This window comes from Mustela nivalis, assembly GCF_964662115.1.
Source record: "Mustela nivalis genome assembly, chromosome: 12".
Classification (NCBI taxonomy): domain Eukaryota; kingdom Metazoa; phylum Chordata; class Mammalia; order Carnivora; family Mustelidae; genus Mustela; species Mustela nivalis.
This window is the reverse complement of record NC_139031.1, coordinates 78,220,210-78,238,084: the sequence shown is the minus strand read 5'-3', so window position 1 is coordinate 78,238,084 and position 17,875 is coordinate 78,220,210. Positions and strand designations below refer to the sequence as shown.

Sequence of the window (17,875 nt, the reverse complement as noted above, 5' to 3'; positions counted from 1 at the left end):
AGAACATGCCGTAAAAGAATATCAAAGTTTATTACAATAATACAGTCCTAACAGGCGTCCACAGTTTTACAACTACTTAATTTTAGAAACTAGGTTTTTAATGTTTACTAAAATAAATACCACCACAATGTGGTATTTAATGAGATAGAAGTAAAAAATACAAATTATTCTGTATTAGCACAAGGTCACTGGAATTTTAATGATTTCAGCATCACGGGCTCTTCTAAAACATGTTCAGATTATCATTATTTTTTTTTAATTTTTAATTTTCTTAAACCACCAAATGAACCAGATTATCACTATTTTAAACAGTTTTAGGACCTAAAACAATAATAGTAATTAAAAATGTGTTAAAACTAAACACTTATTTCAAGCACTGAATGACATTATATATGGCACGTGTTTATTTTATAATTGAGGCAAAAAATGCCTTCCTTCAAGGAATAACTCTATTTAAATAATCAAAGTTTATGATTCCCATGTTTTGGTGAATGGGTATTCTTAAAGGCAAATGAAAATACAATCTCAACTGTGTCTGGCACTTTTATTAAAAAAATATTCACTGCTCATGAGCTTGATATCTGGAGTCAGAAGGGTCTAGAATACTAAAATGAGTATTAGATTATTTAATAGGGTGATAATACTGACCACTGTTTGGACAGCAACATATTGCCTCAGAAGAAATATTCATTGGACATGTAGCATATTTCATAAGGAGAAAATAAAAATCAATACCAAAAATAATCATAATCCTTTACTTAAAATACCAAACCAAGGAAGTCACTAGCAAAAGGATACTCTAAAGTGGACAATATTAATTCAGAATTGCTTCTTTAAAGTCCCCTGAAATAAATCATCTTCACACAACACCGTAACAGCATTAAAAATTTAACACACTCACTGCAAAACAAAGTCAAGATAATCAAAATGATATAGTATAAACATAAATGAGAATATTATCTTACATGCAATGGATAAGGCATAGCATGACCAGACCCAAACAGCATGCATGGAGGAGGCATTATCAGGAAGAATTGGCAATATGAAGATCATGTCCCAATCCAACATATAAAGACACAGAAAAGAGAATGAAATCATAAAAGCAAAATGTCAATGCATAACTTGTACTTTTTAAATGGCAAGCTAGCTGACCATTTTTTAAAAGACCAATCACAGGCACAGTGACTGAAAAACCCGGAAGTAGAATCTTCTAGTAAAAAAAAAAGCACCAAGCAAGTCTTGATTCCCAAGAAGGGAATCAAGTCCCTTCTGTCTTTTAATTTGTTTGGTATTTTAATATCTAATATTCCTCATGTACAAAATTTTAACATCAGCTGACATAAAAACAACATTATTTGTAGAACTAAAGCAGGCAGAATGCTTTTACACAAATTTTAAATAATGGAAATACTTAATAGTATTATGAAAATTACTATCTACTTCAAATAATATTTTTCCAAATTCAAAAATCTTGTGTGGTCACCAGTTTGCCATTCCAGCTTTCCTTAGAAGGAAAAGGAAAATAAAACAAACCATTTTTCAGGTTGTTTATTTTCAAATTATATCCTAATATTTACATGCAATATTTGAAAGTTCAATAAAAATGAAAATTCACTAAAATGTACATGAATGTAAAAAGTATCATTGAATACACAAAAAGAAGCATGCAAGGAGAGTAATATAAAACAATTGAATAAATCAAGATAAGACGTAAATATAATTTTAACCTCTACAGTTATCAAAAAAGACATGAAGACTGATACAACAACATGAAGATCAGAATGCACAGAATTCTAGAGCTACAAGAAACCCGAAGGGTCTCTGCACTTGAGAACAACCTGGAAAACTTGAAACACTATTCATTAACCTGGGTCCCATCCCTGGGCATATTAAACCAGAATTTGCAGGAGAGGGAGCTGGAGATCAACATGTATATTTAATTTCCTGGGGGAACATACAACGTAGGATAAAAAGAAACAAATTATTCTTAGTTCAATCCTCCTGCTTTTCAGGTTAAGAAATTAAAGTAAGATGGGGTTTAATGAACTCCTCAAAGATACAGTATTAGCTGTTAAGTACAACTAACGTAAAATTTTGTTTTACTAGTTCACAGTTTAATAATGTCTTCTTACTATCATACCACATCTCCACTATATCATTAATTTTATTTTAAAGCAATGACAGACTTATATATAAAACATTAAGTCACACTGAACTTCCTTTAGAATTCTGAAATTGTTTTACTGTACTAATTCCCTTACTCTACTGCACTAAACTGGAGAAGTATCCTTTCTGATGATTTTTAGTGTAACTATAGAAATATGCATACCTAAAATAACATTTAAATTTTGCTGACAAAAGAGAAAAGATTTTGCCATGAGCTTGTCAGGCAATAAAAATGCACCTTTATTTGCAATTCTGGACATGTTAGTTAGCTTAAGGAAATTTTTTCTAACATCTAATCCCCAAATACACTTTAGAAATACAAAGAAATTTGGCTTAAATTTTATGATTTACAGATACTACCCCATCAGAATTGCATTTTTATTTCCACTTAGAAGTTAATTTTACAAGCAATTGTTAGGATTACATGGATTTGACACTAATGTCACAATATTTAATAACAAATTTATTTTTAGAGGCCATCTCATTATGATTGCTCTGATTAATGAATTACACAGTTTGCCAGCAATCTTGAGTTAGCAAATGCATACCCTCTGCCATCATTAATAACATTTTTGCTCCAGTTTATTGAGGAATGATGCTCATCTCCAACTCATGCTCTGGAAGCTTGAGGTCAGGAAAGGCAGCATTAATCATATGCTTTTAGGAAGAGAAGCTTAATCTCAACTCTGATTTAGCAAATTTGAAGCCACTGCTAACTTCATTCACAGTTACCTGAACATTGGGTCTCCTTTTTCTTAAATTAATTGTTGGTATACCTACACCAATAGGCTGAAGCAACAGAAAGATGGTAATTCATCGTGCTATGTATCAACACAGGTAAGGCTTCTACCCTACAGTCAATTTTATGAGATAGCTCCTTGATCAGAAAGAGGTACCACAGAGTTCATGATGAGTCAACAAATAAAATGAAAGTTTAAAAATATTTGTGGTGAATAAAAAAATTTATGCTAGTAGAAATACTCAAAAAAATGTTTAGCAAAATGACTCCTTATTTTCCATTTTTTTTCCTCCAAAGAAATACATATTTGGGAAGTAAGAAAGATAGTTTGCCCCAGACAACTTTTATGCTGATTAAAAGAACAAAAAAAGCAAATTTTAGAATTTATACGATTCAAATGTGTTCAAATATAAATACTATAGGATTCTGGAAAGTGTTAATATTAAACCCCTAAAATTTGTGCCTTGTTTTCTGAAGTGTTACCAAATGTTTTATCCATGGAACTAAAGGAGAATTTAATCCCAACATTGTAAATGTATTCTATTTTTTATAATTTTTGTAGACTTATTTTAAATATTGAATTCTAAAATACTGACTTCTAAAAAATAAAAGATTATGTCCAATTTCCTGTACAATAAATATTTCTTAGGATTGACCAAAATTAGGTATCTAGTAAGTATACCTGATCTGGTTATTTCCATGAGACAAAATGGAAGAAATTTAAAATGCGTTTGGAAACAAAACAGTATACATAATCCAGTATTTGTTAAAATGTAGTCACGGTATAGACAGTATGCTCTGAGAAGTAGTGAATCCTTAGAAAATTAGATAAACAAAGTTTTATAGCTACTTTATTTCCTGTTACCAAGTCTTTTTAAAGGATATTCATACTGCCTTCTACAAACTACAAAATTATACTGAAATATTTTAAGATTATAGTTTCAGGAAGCAAACACAAGACGCTCAGCAAAGAATACTTGTAATAACACTAAACTTTGACCTTGTTAAATAATAAGGGTTACTACAGAAACAGAGCATTATCTTCTTTTATTTCTACTGGTATATTTCTGATGAACAGATTGAGAATAATTTTGTTAGTACACTAGCTGTTACCATATGGGTCCTTTGTACTTGTCAATTTCTAAAATCTTACACTGTATGGTCCTTTTATGAGGTTCTCTTATCTACCTGTATAGCATGTACCATCACCCACAAAATAGAAATCACCACGTTTTATCTGATCATGAGAATTCACAAGCATCTTTAATTCACAACCATGAATTTCAGAAAAAAGAACTCATTGATTATTCAAACATATTTTAATGGTTCTGTAAAATAACATTTTCTAAATATCTTTGTTGCATACTTGCTTATAACAATTTCCTATATAAAAATATGAAAAGCTGACATACTCTTGAAGAAAAATCACTTGGGCTATAATAGGTGTTTCTATAGAATTTATATTCTCATTGTAATTTTATGAGTTTTAGTAAATTATTCCAAATCTGAGCCAAATGTATGTTAACATCAAAGAGTAAAAAAAAAAAAAAAAGTCTCCATAAATACTGGTTATTAGTAGAGTGTATAGAAGGGGGAAACGTTTTTCAAATTACTGCCTCTGAATGATAGATTTATATCTATATATCATATGTGCATTATTCTCATTATTCTTTTTTATTTTTTTGTCTAAATAATAAAGTTCCTTTGGGGGAAGGGGTTAAGACCTACCATCATAAAAATGGGGATCCTTCACACCCTTCAGCACATAATACTGTTACTGCTTTTAAATCACTTCAGTTGTGGAAATATAATTGAAAATATACTGGATATACAAAGACCAAAGAATAATTTTGCAAATTTTTTAAAAAATCTTAAGAATGATTTAGAAAGAAATTTTCAACTGTGACAAAACCATAGACTGTTTAGCTAATCATAAATAACTTTATTAAGAAGAATGTAATAGACATGTTTATAAAGAGCTGTGATAGATTCATTATAATGGGAAAAATGCCTATACTACATTTATAATTTTTAAAAAGCCACTGAGAAATAATGCAGGGTGATCAGGAGCTACATTTGATTAGCTAATATTTACATCACGATGGATTTTATATGGACCTTCCAAAGTAGAATTAAAATTGACACCATTTATTGTAATCACTTAGTATGGTTTTGTTTTCAATTTCAGTGGTTCTTAATTATCATTGACTGGAATATTTAAATGACTCAATATTAAATGTATGTGTTTATGCACCCACTTCTGTATGCCCTAAAATACCACGAACATTAAATTCCCATGGCTGAGGAAAAGAAGGTAGTAAACCTAAATTCCAATGTATTTCTCTCCAGCATGGGTTAAAGTATCTTCAGAATTATCTTCAAAGTTAAACAGTATCTTGAAGATGCTTATAAATTACAACTACGTAATATGGGAAGGTTGTGCCACTTTTTGCTTCTAGATAAATATATATTCACCCCACCTGTGAAGCACTAATGGAAAGTGAAATAAGTTAGAGGAGATATGTAGGAAAATATTTTATATCTTGGCATAAAGATTAGGATAAAATGGCTTATCTATGGAATTTTATCCCTTCTGCACAACTCCCTGATGAATAAACACTTCCCATTTTTTTTTCCCAGTGTTCCAGCATTCATTGTTTATGCACCACACCCAGTGCTCCATGCAATACGTGCCCTCCTTAATACCCACCACCAGGCTCATTTCTGAAGCCTGTCCCGTGGAGTTTTACTTAACTGATTTTCATTCAGAGTTTTATAAGCCTGTCCAAAGTAAAAAGAAAAGCTCTCTGGGAGATGAAAAGGAGAGATAATTACCAGAAAAAAAGGGTGTCGGAACAGGTGGCCTGAGCACAGAGGAGTATTACTTACACTTACCAGGTTCACACCCATCTGGGGCAATCTCCTCACTACCTTCCCGCCTTAATGACAATCCCAAGTGGGATGTGTGAACTCAGGCAGGGCGATAGTGGCGGTCTCTGAGGTGTGAATACTGGTTAGTTAAAAATTCGATAGAAATATCGGATAGCTGAATTGGGAAGAGAAAAATGAGACCTGCTTTCACACTTTCATATACTATAAACTGTGGTCTTGTCATCCATTAACGTTATAGATATAATGTTCTTTTATATGTAGTCCTGTGTAGTGAGTTTAATACTAACTACTTATTTTAATACTAACTATTAATTTTACAGAATTTCATAAGTCACTATAAACATATTATATACATACCTTTGGCTGAAGATTTGGGTGTAATAAAACATAACCATTAGGATCGATTGCAAAATAATAGCCATTGGGGCACAGCTGGGGAAAAAACAAACAAACAAAACTTTCAAGATGTCTGAATCACAATCAGAAATCACATTCTTTAAAAGAAAAAAAATCTTTAATACATTTTAAAGCATGAGGAAAGATAACATGCTATCTTTATGTTTTAAGATGCTTTTTAACATTAGCTCTTTCACAAAGTTAACTGCACATGATTTTTGAGAATTACTTAAACACTTTATAGACAAGCTAAATTAGCACAAAGCTCTAAAATGAAAAAAATACCCAAAAAGTAAATTTTATCTTACTGTAAAACGTGGTGTTAGTCGTTTAATATCTTCCAAAGACACATCAACTCCCATCACACCAAGAATCAGCTGGTTCTATTAATGAAACAGCAAAAAGGAAGTGTATTTTATACTCAAAACACATATATTCATACACAGTTGTTACATACGCTCATCCTTTGCTTGACGAGTTGTATTCCATACTAGCTAAAACATAATAAGGGTGAGACACTTTTTGGTATCAATCTACAATGATTCTCACCCACAACTTTATGATTATCATTTAACTTTAAAAAATGACATCTTGATAAGTACAGCTAAAATAGAAGAGATAGGAAATTTTTCTTTGATGCCTCTGCTTGTACTCGTTATCTCTATTATTTATTTTAATCACTCTGTACAGTCAGTTGTAGTTGTATATGAGAGAGTACTTTGTGACTGGTATACTGTCATTAAAAAAGTCACAAAAGTGTCCAGCCTGAAGATATTAGGAAACATGAAATGAAAAAACAATGGATTTTTTTTTGGTGGGGGGAGCTGTCCCTATCCTGAAAAGTATGTGACCTCATTATAATAAAACAGCAGAAACCCTCAAGACCCTGTTTCTCAGTGCCAGTAACTTCTAAATATGAAACAATGGGCATCAAAACTTTAGTTCCAAGTCAACAGGGCTAGGTGGCAAACTACTATCATAATCTTCCCAGGGACGTTAAAGATGAAAATGGTGTTAAAATTTAGAATCAGGAATTTTTGTTTTAAATAAAATTACGTAAATTACAAAATAAAATGTTACAAAGAAAATTATAAAATCCACTCAACAGTTATTATGAGAACACTATGAATTTTGTATAGGTACACAGAGAGGGAGGAAGTTTTGTCAACAATCATATTCTTTTGCCAGGGACCAATCCTACTCTAAGCAAAAGTTCCTAATTAAAGCAATTCCTTACACAGTCCACCTGAGAGTTAGACAATTACTCTTCTATGAATTAAGTGATTTAGATCCCACAGATATTTAATAATAATGGTTTTCCAAAGAGGAATAACTAGTGTTTTTGATGGCCACAGTATTAAAAGAGAAAGAGTTCAACTGAAATTTATAATAACAAAGAATAGTAAGTGCAGAAGATTTCATTATGCCATAAACTGGAAATAAATTTCCCTCTAATCTGGAATGTCAAGCAAACCATAAAATCATTATTTAGTATTAAAAAAAATCTTAATTTTTCCTGCAATTCTAAATTCTCTGTGATGCAAGTTAAGAAACAGGAATGCAACCCTACTTCAAAATCAGGAGTATTTAAAAAGTAAGGAATGGAATTTAGCAAGTACAAGATATAGATTTTTCAGAACTTTAAGTTGGTAGCATCTTATTGCACTAATATTACCAGTGCTCCAGAAATCAACACTGTTAAGAAATTTATGGAGTATTTTTCTTGACTCTTAAAAAGTAGAAAAAAATGGAGAATTATCCATTTTAAATCAGACACTTATGTGATGATTAAAAAATACTAGTTGAATGGGAGTTGGAGGAGGAATGATTCAATAAATATACCTCTATACATTGGCTACAAACATCACCATGGTTTTTGTTCTTGGGATTTTTAATTCTGAGCTACAAGGATATCTCAGACACATTAAAAAAAAAGAGGGGGGGATACCATAGTATTGCCCATTTATCATGTAATTACTCCCAGAGTCTGAACTTGTGCTCTCATCAGTTCATACTTAAATAGAGTTAAGTTGAATCCTGGCTCTGGGGAAACCGAGAACTTGACCTGCATTTCCTTTTTCCCAGGTGGTTATCACATAGGCAGCTGTTCCCTCTTACTTCTGGTCTCACAAGACAGTTACTTTGTATGTATTTCCTTATAGAAATATCTTATCCACACTCAGCTTCAACGTCACTGTTTATCATTTATTATTATTAATTTTATCAATTAACTTTTAACCTTTAAGTTTGTCTTATTTTCAACTTGGCCTGTTATGTTGAAGACCGGAAGAGTTCCAGTAATGACAAGTCCTAGTTCCTAAAAATAGATTCAGAAAGAAAAGGCAAATTAGAATTCCAATTTAGACTTTGTCATTCTGCATTAGTCTCTGGTATCTGACTCCGGATTTTATGGTTACATTATAAAGAGACACAAAGAATTATTAAAGGATTTTGAAAGCTTTTTAAAAAAACTTCTATTTTTATTTTCTTAAAAAAGTCAATGAAAAAGTCTGGGAAATAATCAGAATCGATTAGGTAGCTATTGGAGCATGCAACATCTAAAATAATAGCCCAAGAGAGCATTGCAAATAACTTAAAAAAAAAAAATCAAAGGACACTAAATACTTCAGTCACCCTGCCCTTCCACCCTTCTGTTCAGTGACAGTTTACCTAACATCATGGGATTCCATAAACAGGGTGATAATAAAATACTGTTTCATAGGATTTATTTGCCTTCCTTTTGCTAGCTTCATTCTTAATTTTTTCATGCCCTAAGCCAAAGGCTTCATGCTACATCACAGATGTACAGCAGGATAAACAGAAGAAATGTACTATCAATACTGCGTTTCTGCAACAGTCTAGGTAAATACTACACTGTCCTAAAGATGAAATAATGCTTCTAAATACCCTCCAAAACGAATAGTACTTTTGGACAAAGTAAAATAATGTAGCTAACTGTAAGCATCAAATCCAACAGTCTGGTCATGAAGCAAAATAAACATGAACAAAAATAATGACCTAGTGTTAATCAGAATGTACATAATTTCAGATATTAAATGAATCCAAAGAGAGTAGTGGAAATTAACCAATTTTCAGGTCAGAGTTTTTTTCTTTCATTACTGCTATCTATAGCAATTACATATAGTTTTGCCATTATTTCATGTCAAAACTATATTTTCAAAAGGCCCACGCTTTAAAATGATTTAAAAATTACCGCTTAAAATTTCAAATTTGCTAGGCTGAGAAAATGTTAAAGATCTTCTTGTGAATAACAACCCCAGATCCACATCTCATGACCCTTGTTCTAATTCCAGAAACAGCACGGCTTCGTGGAGAAAATGTCTTGGGCAATAGTTCATAATCATGTGGGAAGCCCAAAAACAATGGGAACCGAATTAATGAAGGACAATCACACAGAGGCTTTTAGTAGAACAAGATACCAAATTGTTTGGGACAAACACAATTAAGAAAACAGCTACACATAATTGGTGCACGATGATACACACGGTGGCTCTCAATTGAGTTGTAAGCCAGAATATTCAACAATGAAAACAGCCTTAGTTAAATATACAAATTCACATCACAATGAAAATTTTTCACCTCAATAAAGTCAGATTATAGATAATTCATACAACTTGTTTCCAAAACATTATTCTGTAAATACTCCTTTTGGAGAAATTATTATTTGAGTTACAACATATATGCACAGCTTTTAAAATGCTAGAATGATATACGATAAAGTATATATGGAGACAATCAGCAGTCACATTTGCATTTATACAGAGGATGGTAATTTGCTTCTAAATATGGTAATATCTGCCCTAAAATAAGATACTAGACTTCTAACAAAGGAGACAACATCACTGATGAACTCATAGGTGCCAATTTCTATTTTGTCTCTCATTTACTAAGAGGACAAAAAAATTGTACTCTATTCCTAGACACTGTGCCAGTCTCTAGAGGACAAAAAAGAGAAATAAGATTTCTGCTCTCCAGGAATTTATGTGATATTTTTATTTTCTTGATTCCAACTCTTTCCACCTTTCTTTTTGTCCAAAGAACCTCATTTTATCTCCCCAATAAAACGAACCGTCCACAATACTGTCCCAGTCTTGTTTCTGTTCTTACCTCCAAGTGACCGAGGTAGCATTTTTCCAGCATACCCAGCACCTGCCCGATCATACCGCACCCTTTTTGTGTGGTATCACTGCTCCCTGCCAACTGCAGAAACCTCACCTGAACTCGAAAGTTCAGCTAAACTATCACCAACTGTTTAAGCTCACCCTACACCATCCCCAAATACACAGCTTTTTTTCTTCTGAAATGCCAGAGTTCTTCTCATTGTTCTCATTATATTATTACATTTTTGCCTTGGTATAGGTCTTGGAATATTTACTTTTTTTTTTTTTTTAATGTAACTGGCATGCACCAAGCAGCATATACTGTGAATCTTCGACATGCAGAGATTATAGACATGTAATTAGAAATAAAAGACAATTTTCATTCTCAAGTTAGTAAAAGAATGCTCTATGTGTCCACTGGCTGGTCAATTCCTGTGACTGTTATTTTTTTTTTCTTGTTTTACATTTAGTTTCAGCTTATTGAACAGCACATTTAGAACCAAAATCTCTCCCTAACGTCATTTGCGCTATCAGTAAGAAGCTTACCAACAATACAGACTGCTGGTTAATGAACTTCTGGTCATAGGAAATCCTACAGGGCATAATTATTGACTCCTCCTATCATACCCTGTCCTGTGATGGATTCGGAAAAATGAAACATTTTGACCATAGCCTAGATGACCATGTGACCTTAAATAAATATGTGATGTCAAGAAGGAACACTGGAACACTGGATGGTAATTTTAGCTAGGACTTGAGGTAAGCAAGCTTCACTTTATCTTTCTTAGCATGCAAAGCTGCTGTTAATAGCGCCTATTTTTCTTCCAACTTCCTGTATATGTTTATTTTACAAGAACCAAATGATAAGTAATTCTAAATGGATTGCATCTTGCCCTTTGGGGTCATCACTGCATTCAGAGAAGTAGTATCAGCATATAATTGTACTCCAAGTAGGAGAAAGGGTTATTGAATCAGCATTTACTTTTCAGGGCTCAGTATTTTGGTTCTCCCTGATATATTACATTAATCAAATCATAAATAAAGTCCTCTCATCAAGATTAAGCATATGAATAAATCTTAAGTACGATATTTACTATTTATAACTTTAACACTAGGAAAAGTAAAACTTACATTAAACAAGTTTTCTGAACTTAAGCTCTAATGCTATTTTGAGCTGAATGATTCTTTGTTATATGCACATGCATGGAGTGAGGGGACCATCCTGGTATTGGACAACGTTTACTATAAGCACATAATCCCTGGCCTCTACTGATGAGATGCCAGAGCCAAGCCCTCCCTATCCTAGTCACAATAAGAGAAGAAGGCCATAGGTACATGCAAATGACAAAATTTGCATGGCAAAATTACCCCCAACTGAGAACTGCTGCTTTGAAATACCATAGCATACTTATATTAAAACTTCCATTATACAATGGAAAACTTAACGTTTTTGTTATATCATACCACGTTTGATCATTTCAATGGCTTATTTCCATAAAAATCTGGGGTTGAATTTGAAAGCAGAGATTATATACAAAAAGGCTATTAGGTTTGTGATGACTTCAGAATAGGCTAAGAGTCTTTGCCTACTTACTTCTGAGCTTTGTTGGGTCTGGCTTGAGTTGTGGAGGCTGTACATGCATCTGTTAGCTGAAGTCTACTTTAAAAACCTTTCCTTCAATTTTTATTCAAAGTCTGCCGTAGCAGGTATACATTCACATGACTTTAGCATACTATTTTAAGATTTTATTCATTTATTTTATATATAGAGAGAGACAGTGAGAAAGGGAACACAAGGAGGGGGAGTGGGAGAGGGAGAAACAGGCTTTCCGCTGAGCAGAGAGCCTGATTCGGGACTTGATCCTAGGACCCTGGGATCATGACCTGAGCTGAAGGCAGACGCTTAACAACTGTGCCACACAGGCATCCCAGTACATTTTTTTTTTCAACATAAAAATTCAAAATGTTATTGAAAGGGCCACAAATTCAAGATTTGAGGTTCTAGGGGCACCTGGGTGGCTCAGTGGATTAAAGCCTCTGCCTTCAGCTCAGGTCATGATCTCAGGGTCCTGGGATGGAGCCCCGCATCGGGCTCTCCACTCAGCAGGGAGCCTGCTTCCCAACCCCCCCCCCCCCCCGCCTCTCTGCCTACTTGTGATCTGTCAAATAAATAAAAAATCTTAAAAAAAAAAAAAAGATTGGAGGTTCAAAATCCCACATTCATAACAGATCACCTAAAAAATAAAGTAACACTTTACATTTGTGATTAGACAAGTCTGTTTTTATGGGTATTACCTAAATTCTAGCAAAAAAAGGTTGCAATAGAAGAACTTTTGGAAACGATAAACGTCACCTAGAAGGCAACAGAAATGGCTACATGCTTTTGTTAGGATGGTCTGTGGCTGAACAGCCAGTGTCTTACCAGTGCATCCAGGTATACATTTGTCCATTGGACTTGCTTAGCCTTATCTCCTGCTAACACCATTGGTCTACCCAGAACATCCAAATATTCCTATTAAGAAAAAAAAAAAGGAAAAAAGAAAGAAAAGGTTAAGAGGTTGAAAACCAGAAATGCTATACTAAAAACAAAATCAAAATAACTCTACAGAAGAAAATTACCTAGAGGTAGAAATAAATATGGACTCAAAGAGAGTAAATATGTAACCATTTAATTCCTATTTTGGACAGACCATAACTGGTATCTCTACATACTTTGAATCAACAATATTTAGCTCATGTTGTTTATACAATATATCTACCCCAGTTTTTTTCTAATCACAAAACATTCTTTTTCTGAGGTACAGCCAATGATAAGTGAAATACGTTCCTTGTGAATTGCTTTATGTTAATCTAAACTATTTAAGTCTCTGTGATTTACTGGATGGAATCACGCAAATGTGAAATAATAAAGCAGCCACATACTTGCTTTCATATCACAGATTGTTTGGCTGAAATTCAAAGCTACATTTAAACATATCAAAAAATAAATGAAATACTTGTGCCAAGTAAGACATCAGACTCAAGTGCAGCTGCTGTTTCATTTCAACATAAAACACAGTCGGTATTCAGTTCCACAGATGCCATGTTATTTATGTTCAATTTTGACTTAGTCTATTTTGTGGATCCTCAGTTACGTTTAAAGTTGAGTAATGATTTTAAATTGTTATTTATGAATGCTTGAAAATAATATACATTTAAATTAATTTGCTTCACTCTACAAGGTTATTTAACAGGCATATTTTAAACTGAATGGTTAAATGTGTGATGGGAATAAGGAGGGCACCTGTTGGGATGAGAACAGGGTGTTACATGTAAATGATGAATCACTACATTCTACTCCTGAAACCAGTATTACGCTTTATGTTAACTAACTAGGATTTAAATAAAAATTTGAAAAAAAATTCAATAATTAAAAATAAAATAAAATAAATGGTTATAAAAAAACATCATCTCCTTGTTGAAAGTTTATTTTAAACAGGTAAATAGATCTACAGTGGTTATTTGAGAAGTTATCTGAATTCTGGTTAGAATCCATATAGTTTGTCCAGATTAAGTATTGCTTAACTTTCTTTGTGGGACCTGTACCTTGAAGAAACTAATTTAAGTCATCTGAAATAGAACCAAGTTCAAGTTAAATGAAACAAGACTGTTAGTAAAATTTCATTTTATTTATTTTTGGTGATGTTTTTAACATCTTAGAAGAACAGCATACATAGTTTTTTACCTGAGTTTTCAATATATGAAAACACTTGGAACTTCAATGAAATAGCAATCAGTACATCACCATGACACTCATCATTTTGTTACAAATACAATGCTATGGATCATTTTTTCACTTTCACCTATTTTCTCCAATTGAGCATATTTAAAGCAGCAAAGAAACATCTTTTTCTTTGAAAACGTAATTTAAACAAAATTTTAATAACCATACCTGAGTATTGATTCTTATTGCTCCAATGGAAGGAATTTCATAATAATAACCTGAAACATACACATACATATTTTTATATATCTAAATATCACATTACCATTCATGGCCACGAAACTATTTTAGGTCTTTGGAGAAAAAAAAAGAGCTTTTTTTTTTTTTTCACTTCTAATTGAGCAAACACTAACATACCAATACCACCAATAAATGTAGAAAAGGTTGGATTAATGTATATCCCTAACAAATGCATAAGCTTTGTGAGAAATTTCACTATGTTTCTTATAAACTGTATCAGATATATGTGGTTTTTCTACTTCACAGTAGGGAACCTGGCATTATTTAAAATACTCTATGCTGGGGAAATTCCTAAAGACACATAATAATGGGAATCTGACAATTACATTTATATGAAATATTTGCCTAAATATGATTTTTGTAATAAATTGAGGTTCCCTTTATTGCTATGTGATCAGTTTTTCAAATAACATTTTCAGGTTTTTTCTCTGTACATAGGGAACAGGGGCTCACTACACAAAACGAGAATTACCTAGGAATGTGTAAGACATTTAAAAGAAAATTCAACCACTCAGGAAAAAAAGGAACTTGGATGTCATACTTTCTTACATGTAAGTTTTATATAATTCAGATATTCTTTCATTCCTAATTTTTCAGGTAAGATTCTATTTGATGAGTAGCATTAAGTATCTTTAAATAAAGCATAGAATGATATCAATATATGATATCAGATATCATATGATCAAATGTCTGAATTTTTATATACTGTAATAGTAATAATTTCCAAGTGTTCTGTGTGTGGGTTTTCTCCGCAGAAAACACATTTAACATCTTGGCGCACCTGGGTGGCACAGTCAGTTAAGTGTCTGACTCTTGGCTTTGGCTCGGGTCCTGAGACCGAGCCTGCATCTGCAATGTGGGGGCTCCTTAAAAAGACTCTCTCTCGGGCGCCTGGGTGGCTCAGTGGGTTAAGCCGCTGCCTTCGGCTCAGGTCATGATCTCGGGGTCCTGGGATCGAGTCCCACATCGGGCTCTCTGCTTGGCAGGGAGCCTGCTTCCCTCTCTCTCTCTCTCTCTGCCTGCCTCTCCATCTACTTGTGATTTCTCTCTGTCAAATAAATAAAAAAAATTAAAAAAAAATTAAAAAAAAAATAAAAGACTCTCTCTCCCCCTTCCCTCTGCCACTCACCACCCACGCCCCCCACTGCCCTGCTCTTTCTCTCTCCCAAATAATCTAAAAAAAAACCGAAAAACCAAAAAAACGACATTCAACATCTTACACTTGTCTCTATTCCCGTAAACATTAGCTACAACTGGATCTTAAAAGAGAATACGTAGAACAACAACTACCAATTAGTTTTAGTATTAAAATGCGGTCGAGAAAGCAGATCTGTTACCTTTATTTTCACAGGCCATCCACTGAATAGGTCCTCTGTCATAATTATGCTGACCAACTGAAAATGTGAACACACGCACCTGGTGAATTGGAACACAGGGATCCGTTAGGCTGCATGCAATTTAACTGATGGCAACGCAAAAAAGCCAAGGCAAAAAACAAATGAAAGGGGCGCCTGGGTGGCCCAGTGGGTTAAAGCCTCTGCCTTCAGCTCAGGTCATGATCCCAGGATCCTGGGATCGAGCCCCACATCGGGCTTTCTGCTCAGCAGGGAGCCTGCTTCCTCCTCTCTCTCTCTGCCTGCCTTTCTGACTACTTGTGATCTCTATCAAATAAATAAAATCTTAAAAAAAAAAAAAAAACAAATGAAAGCATGCTTTTCAGCTGTTAAATGTGACAAGAAAAATCAAGGCAGTCAATCTTTCAGGAAATCACCAGAGAGAGACCCCCTAACCTACTCTCAACAGGAACGTCAGTCACTCAGTTTAAGACAGTACTTGGGTGCCTGGTACCCGGTCCCGATCCTAAGGTTGCATTCAAAAGAAATGGCATCTTTTACGCCCACCCGACTTCGCCTGTCTCACCTGGTTAAAACATATTATCCGCATACCTAGTCACTGCAAAAAATAATCAGTAGAAATAATAATTCCTATTTCATAAATATGTGACTATAATGAAGTAGGTAGGAGGGAGGTCATCATGCTTTTAGTAGTTTAAGGCAATTATCTTAGTGATAGTTTCACTACTTTCACACCATGAAAATATTTAGTATGTACATACATGATTATGGTGTCCTATTACTTTCTATAAAAGAGGACTCGCATATATAAATACGCAGGTTAAGCTCCTAGAATTTTGAAAGACAACAAAAATAGCGACTGCTTCTAATGTGCTATAAGATATGCAGATATTTTTAAAAACTCAGTTGAGATCGTTTTTAAATTATAGTAACATAAATGTTTATCAGAAGCCATTATATTTAATTATGAAAAGACTATAATTTCATAATAATTTAAGAATATAGAGGATAAATTCAATGTCAACAAATTTTTAACAAAATGGCTATTTAGGATATATTGATTTTTACCAATTTAGTAATCTAAGTAAAGCAGCATTTTAAGTTAAACATTTTAGCCTTTTCTAAAGATAAACATGCAGAAAATCACTTTTCCATGAATTCACATTCTGGTTTGAACTATGTTAACAGCTTTTCCCTAATTCATGTCGATTGACTGTTTGAACTGACATTTTCTAATTGTTTCGCCTGTTTCATCTTTGCACATGACCGCAGAGCACAAATCTCAAAAGAGATTTCACATCTGTTTTCTGTTCCTCCACTGGTCTTGGCCACACAGAGATCACTTCATAACAATCCCTGTCCCAAAACGTACACTGGAGATGGTGCTGTTTCACTGGTAAAGTTTTCTGTGAGCCACCCTTCACTCGTCCTGGCTTCTGGCTTGCCTCAGTCATTTGCAGGACACATCTGAATTTGAATCATGTCAACTCAGAAGGACAAGTGATCCATTCTACATTAATAGAAGTTGCTGACACCTATCTTAACCCTCAACCCGTATTCCTTAAATGTACCAAATTTCATTTTCTTAAATTCTAAAAATTTATTTTGGGGGCTGTCTATACAGCTCATATTTCAAGGGTAGTGTTGCCTCTGACATAGTTGAACTTACTCCTAAACGGAAGTATTTCTGTAAACAGGTATGTCACCCAGCTGATAATTCAATTTCATTGCTGTACCTTAAACAATTGTCACACAAATTAAGGGCAGGGAAAAAAACCCAGATGCCCCAGAGAGCATGGGGGAAACCTTCACAGTGAAGATTTGCAAGTGTGCCTCAAATTTTCAATTTAAAGCACTGGTTTGTCTTAGTGTCTCTCTTGCCACAACAGTGTTCTGGTAAAATATTTTTCCACAAAAGACTTTTCAGTCAAGAGAAATAAATAAGACTAAATGAATTATTCTATCAATGTCCCTGGGAGGCAAGAATTTCTACTAACATAGGGGTTCCACTTAAACACATACCATGTGATTTTGACTGATGCTAGTCATCAAACAGTCCAAATAAACACAACTCAGTCAAAATACATACTAGTAAAAAAGCAAAACAGAAACTTCCCTCAACAACAAAAATACTCGTTGCTTTGTTTGACTCCAAAAGTTGTGGCTAACCCTGAGGTTTGCAGACATGAAGATCTTAGAAGTT

At 33.6% G+C, this 17,875-nt stretch overlaps 1 protein-coding gene across 8 annotated transcripts in view; it reads right to left on the bottom strand.

Moving 5' to 3' along the window:
* CACNA2D1 (calcium voltage-gated channel auxiliary subunit alpha2delta 1) overlaps window positions 1–17,875 on the bottom strand; it is a 509,819-nt gene that overhangs the window by 57,865 nt on the left and 434,079 nt on the right. For 4 of the 8 annotated variants that reach the window (XM_082692504.1, XM_082692503.1, XM_082692506.1 and 1 more), the window contains exons 13-18: window positions 15,655–15,733; window positions 14,246–14,295; window positions 12,737–12,826; window positions 8,433–8,510; window positions 6,502–6,576; window positions 6,155–6,229 (exon numbers count right to left, since the gene is read on the bottom strand). In XM_082692504.1, the coding sequence (XP_082548630.1) occupies window positions 6,155–6,229; window positions 6,502–6,576; window positions 8,433–8,510; window positions 12,737–12,826; window positions 14,246–14,295; window positions 15,655–15,733 (447 nt within the window). The other 4 variants (XM_082692510.1, XM_082692508.1, XM_082692509.1 and 1 more) reach the window with 2 other exon arrangements.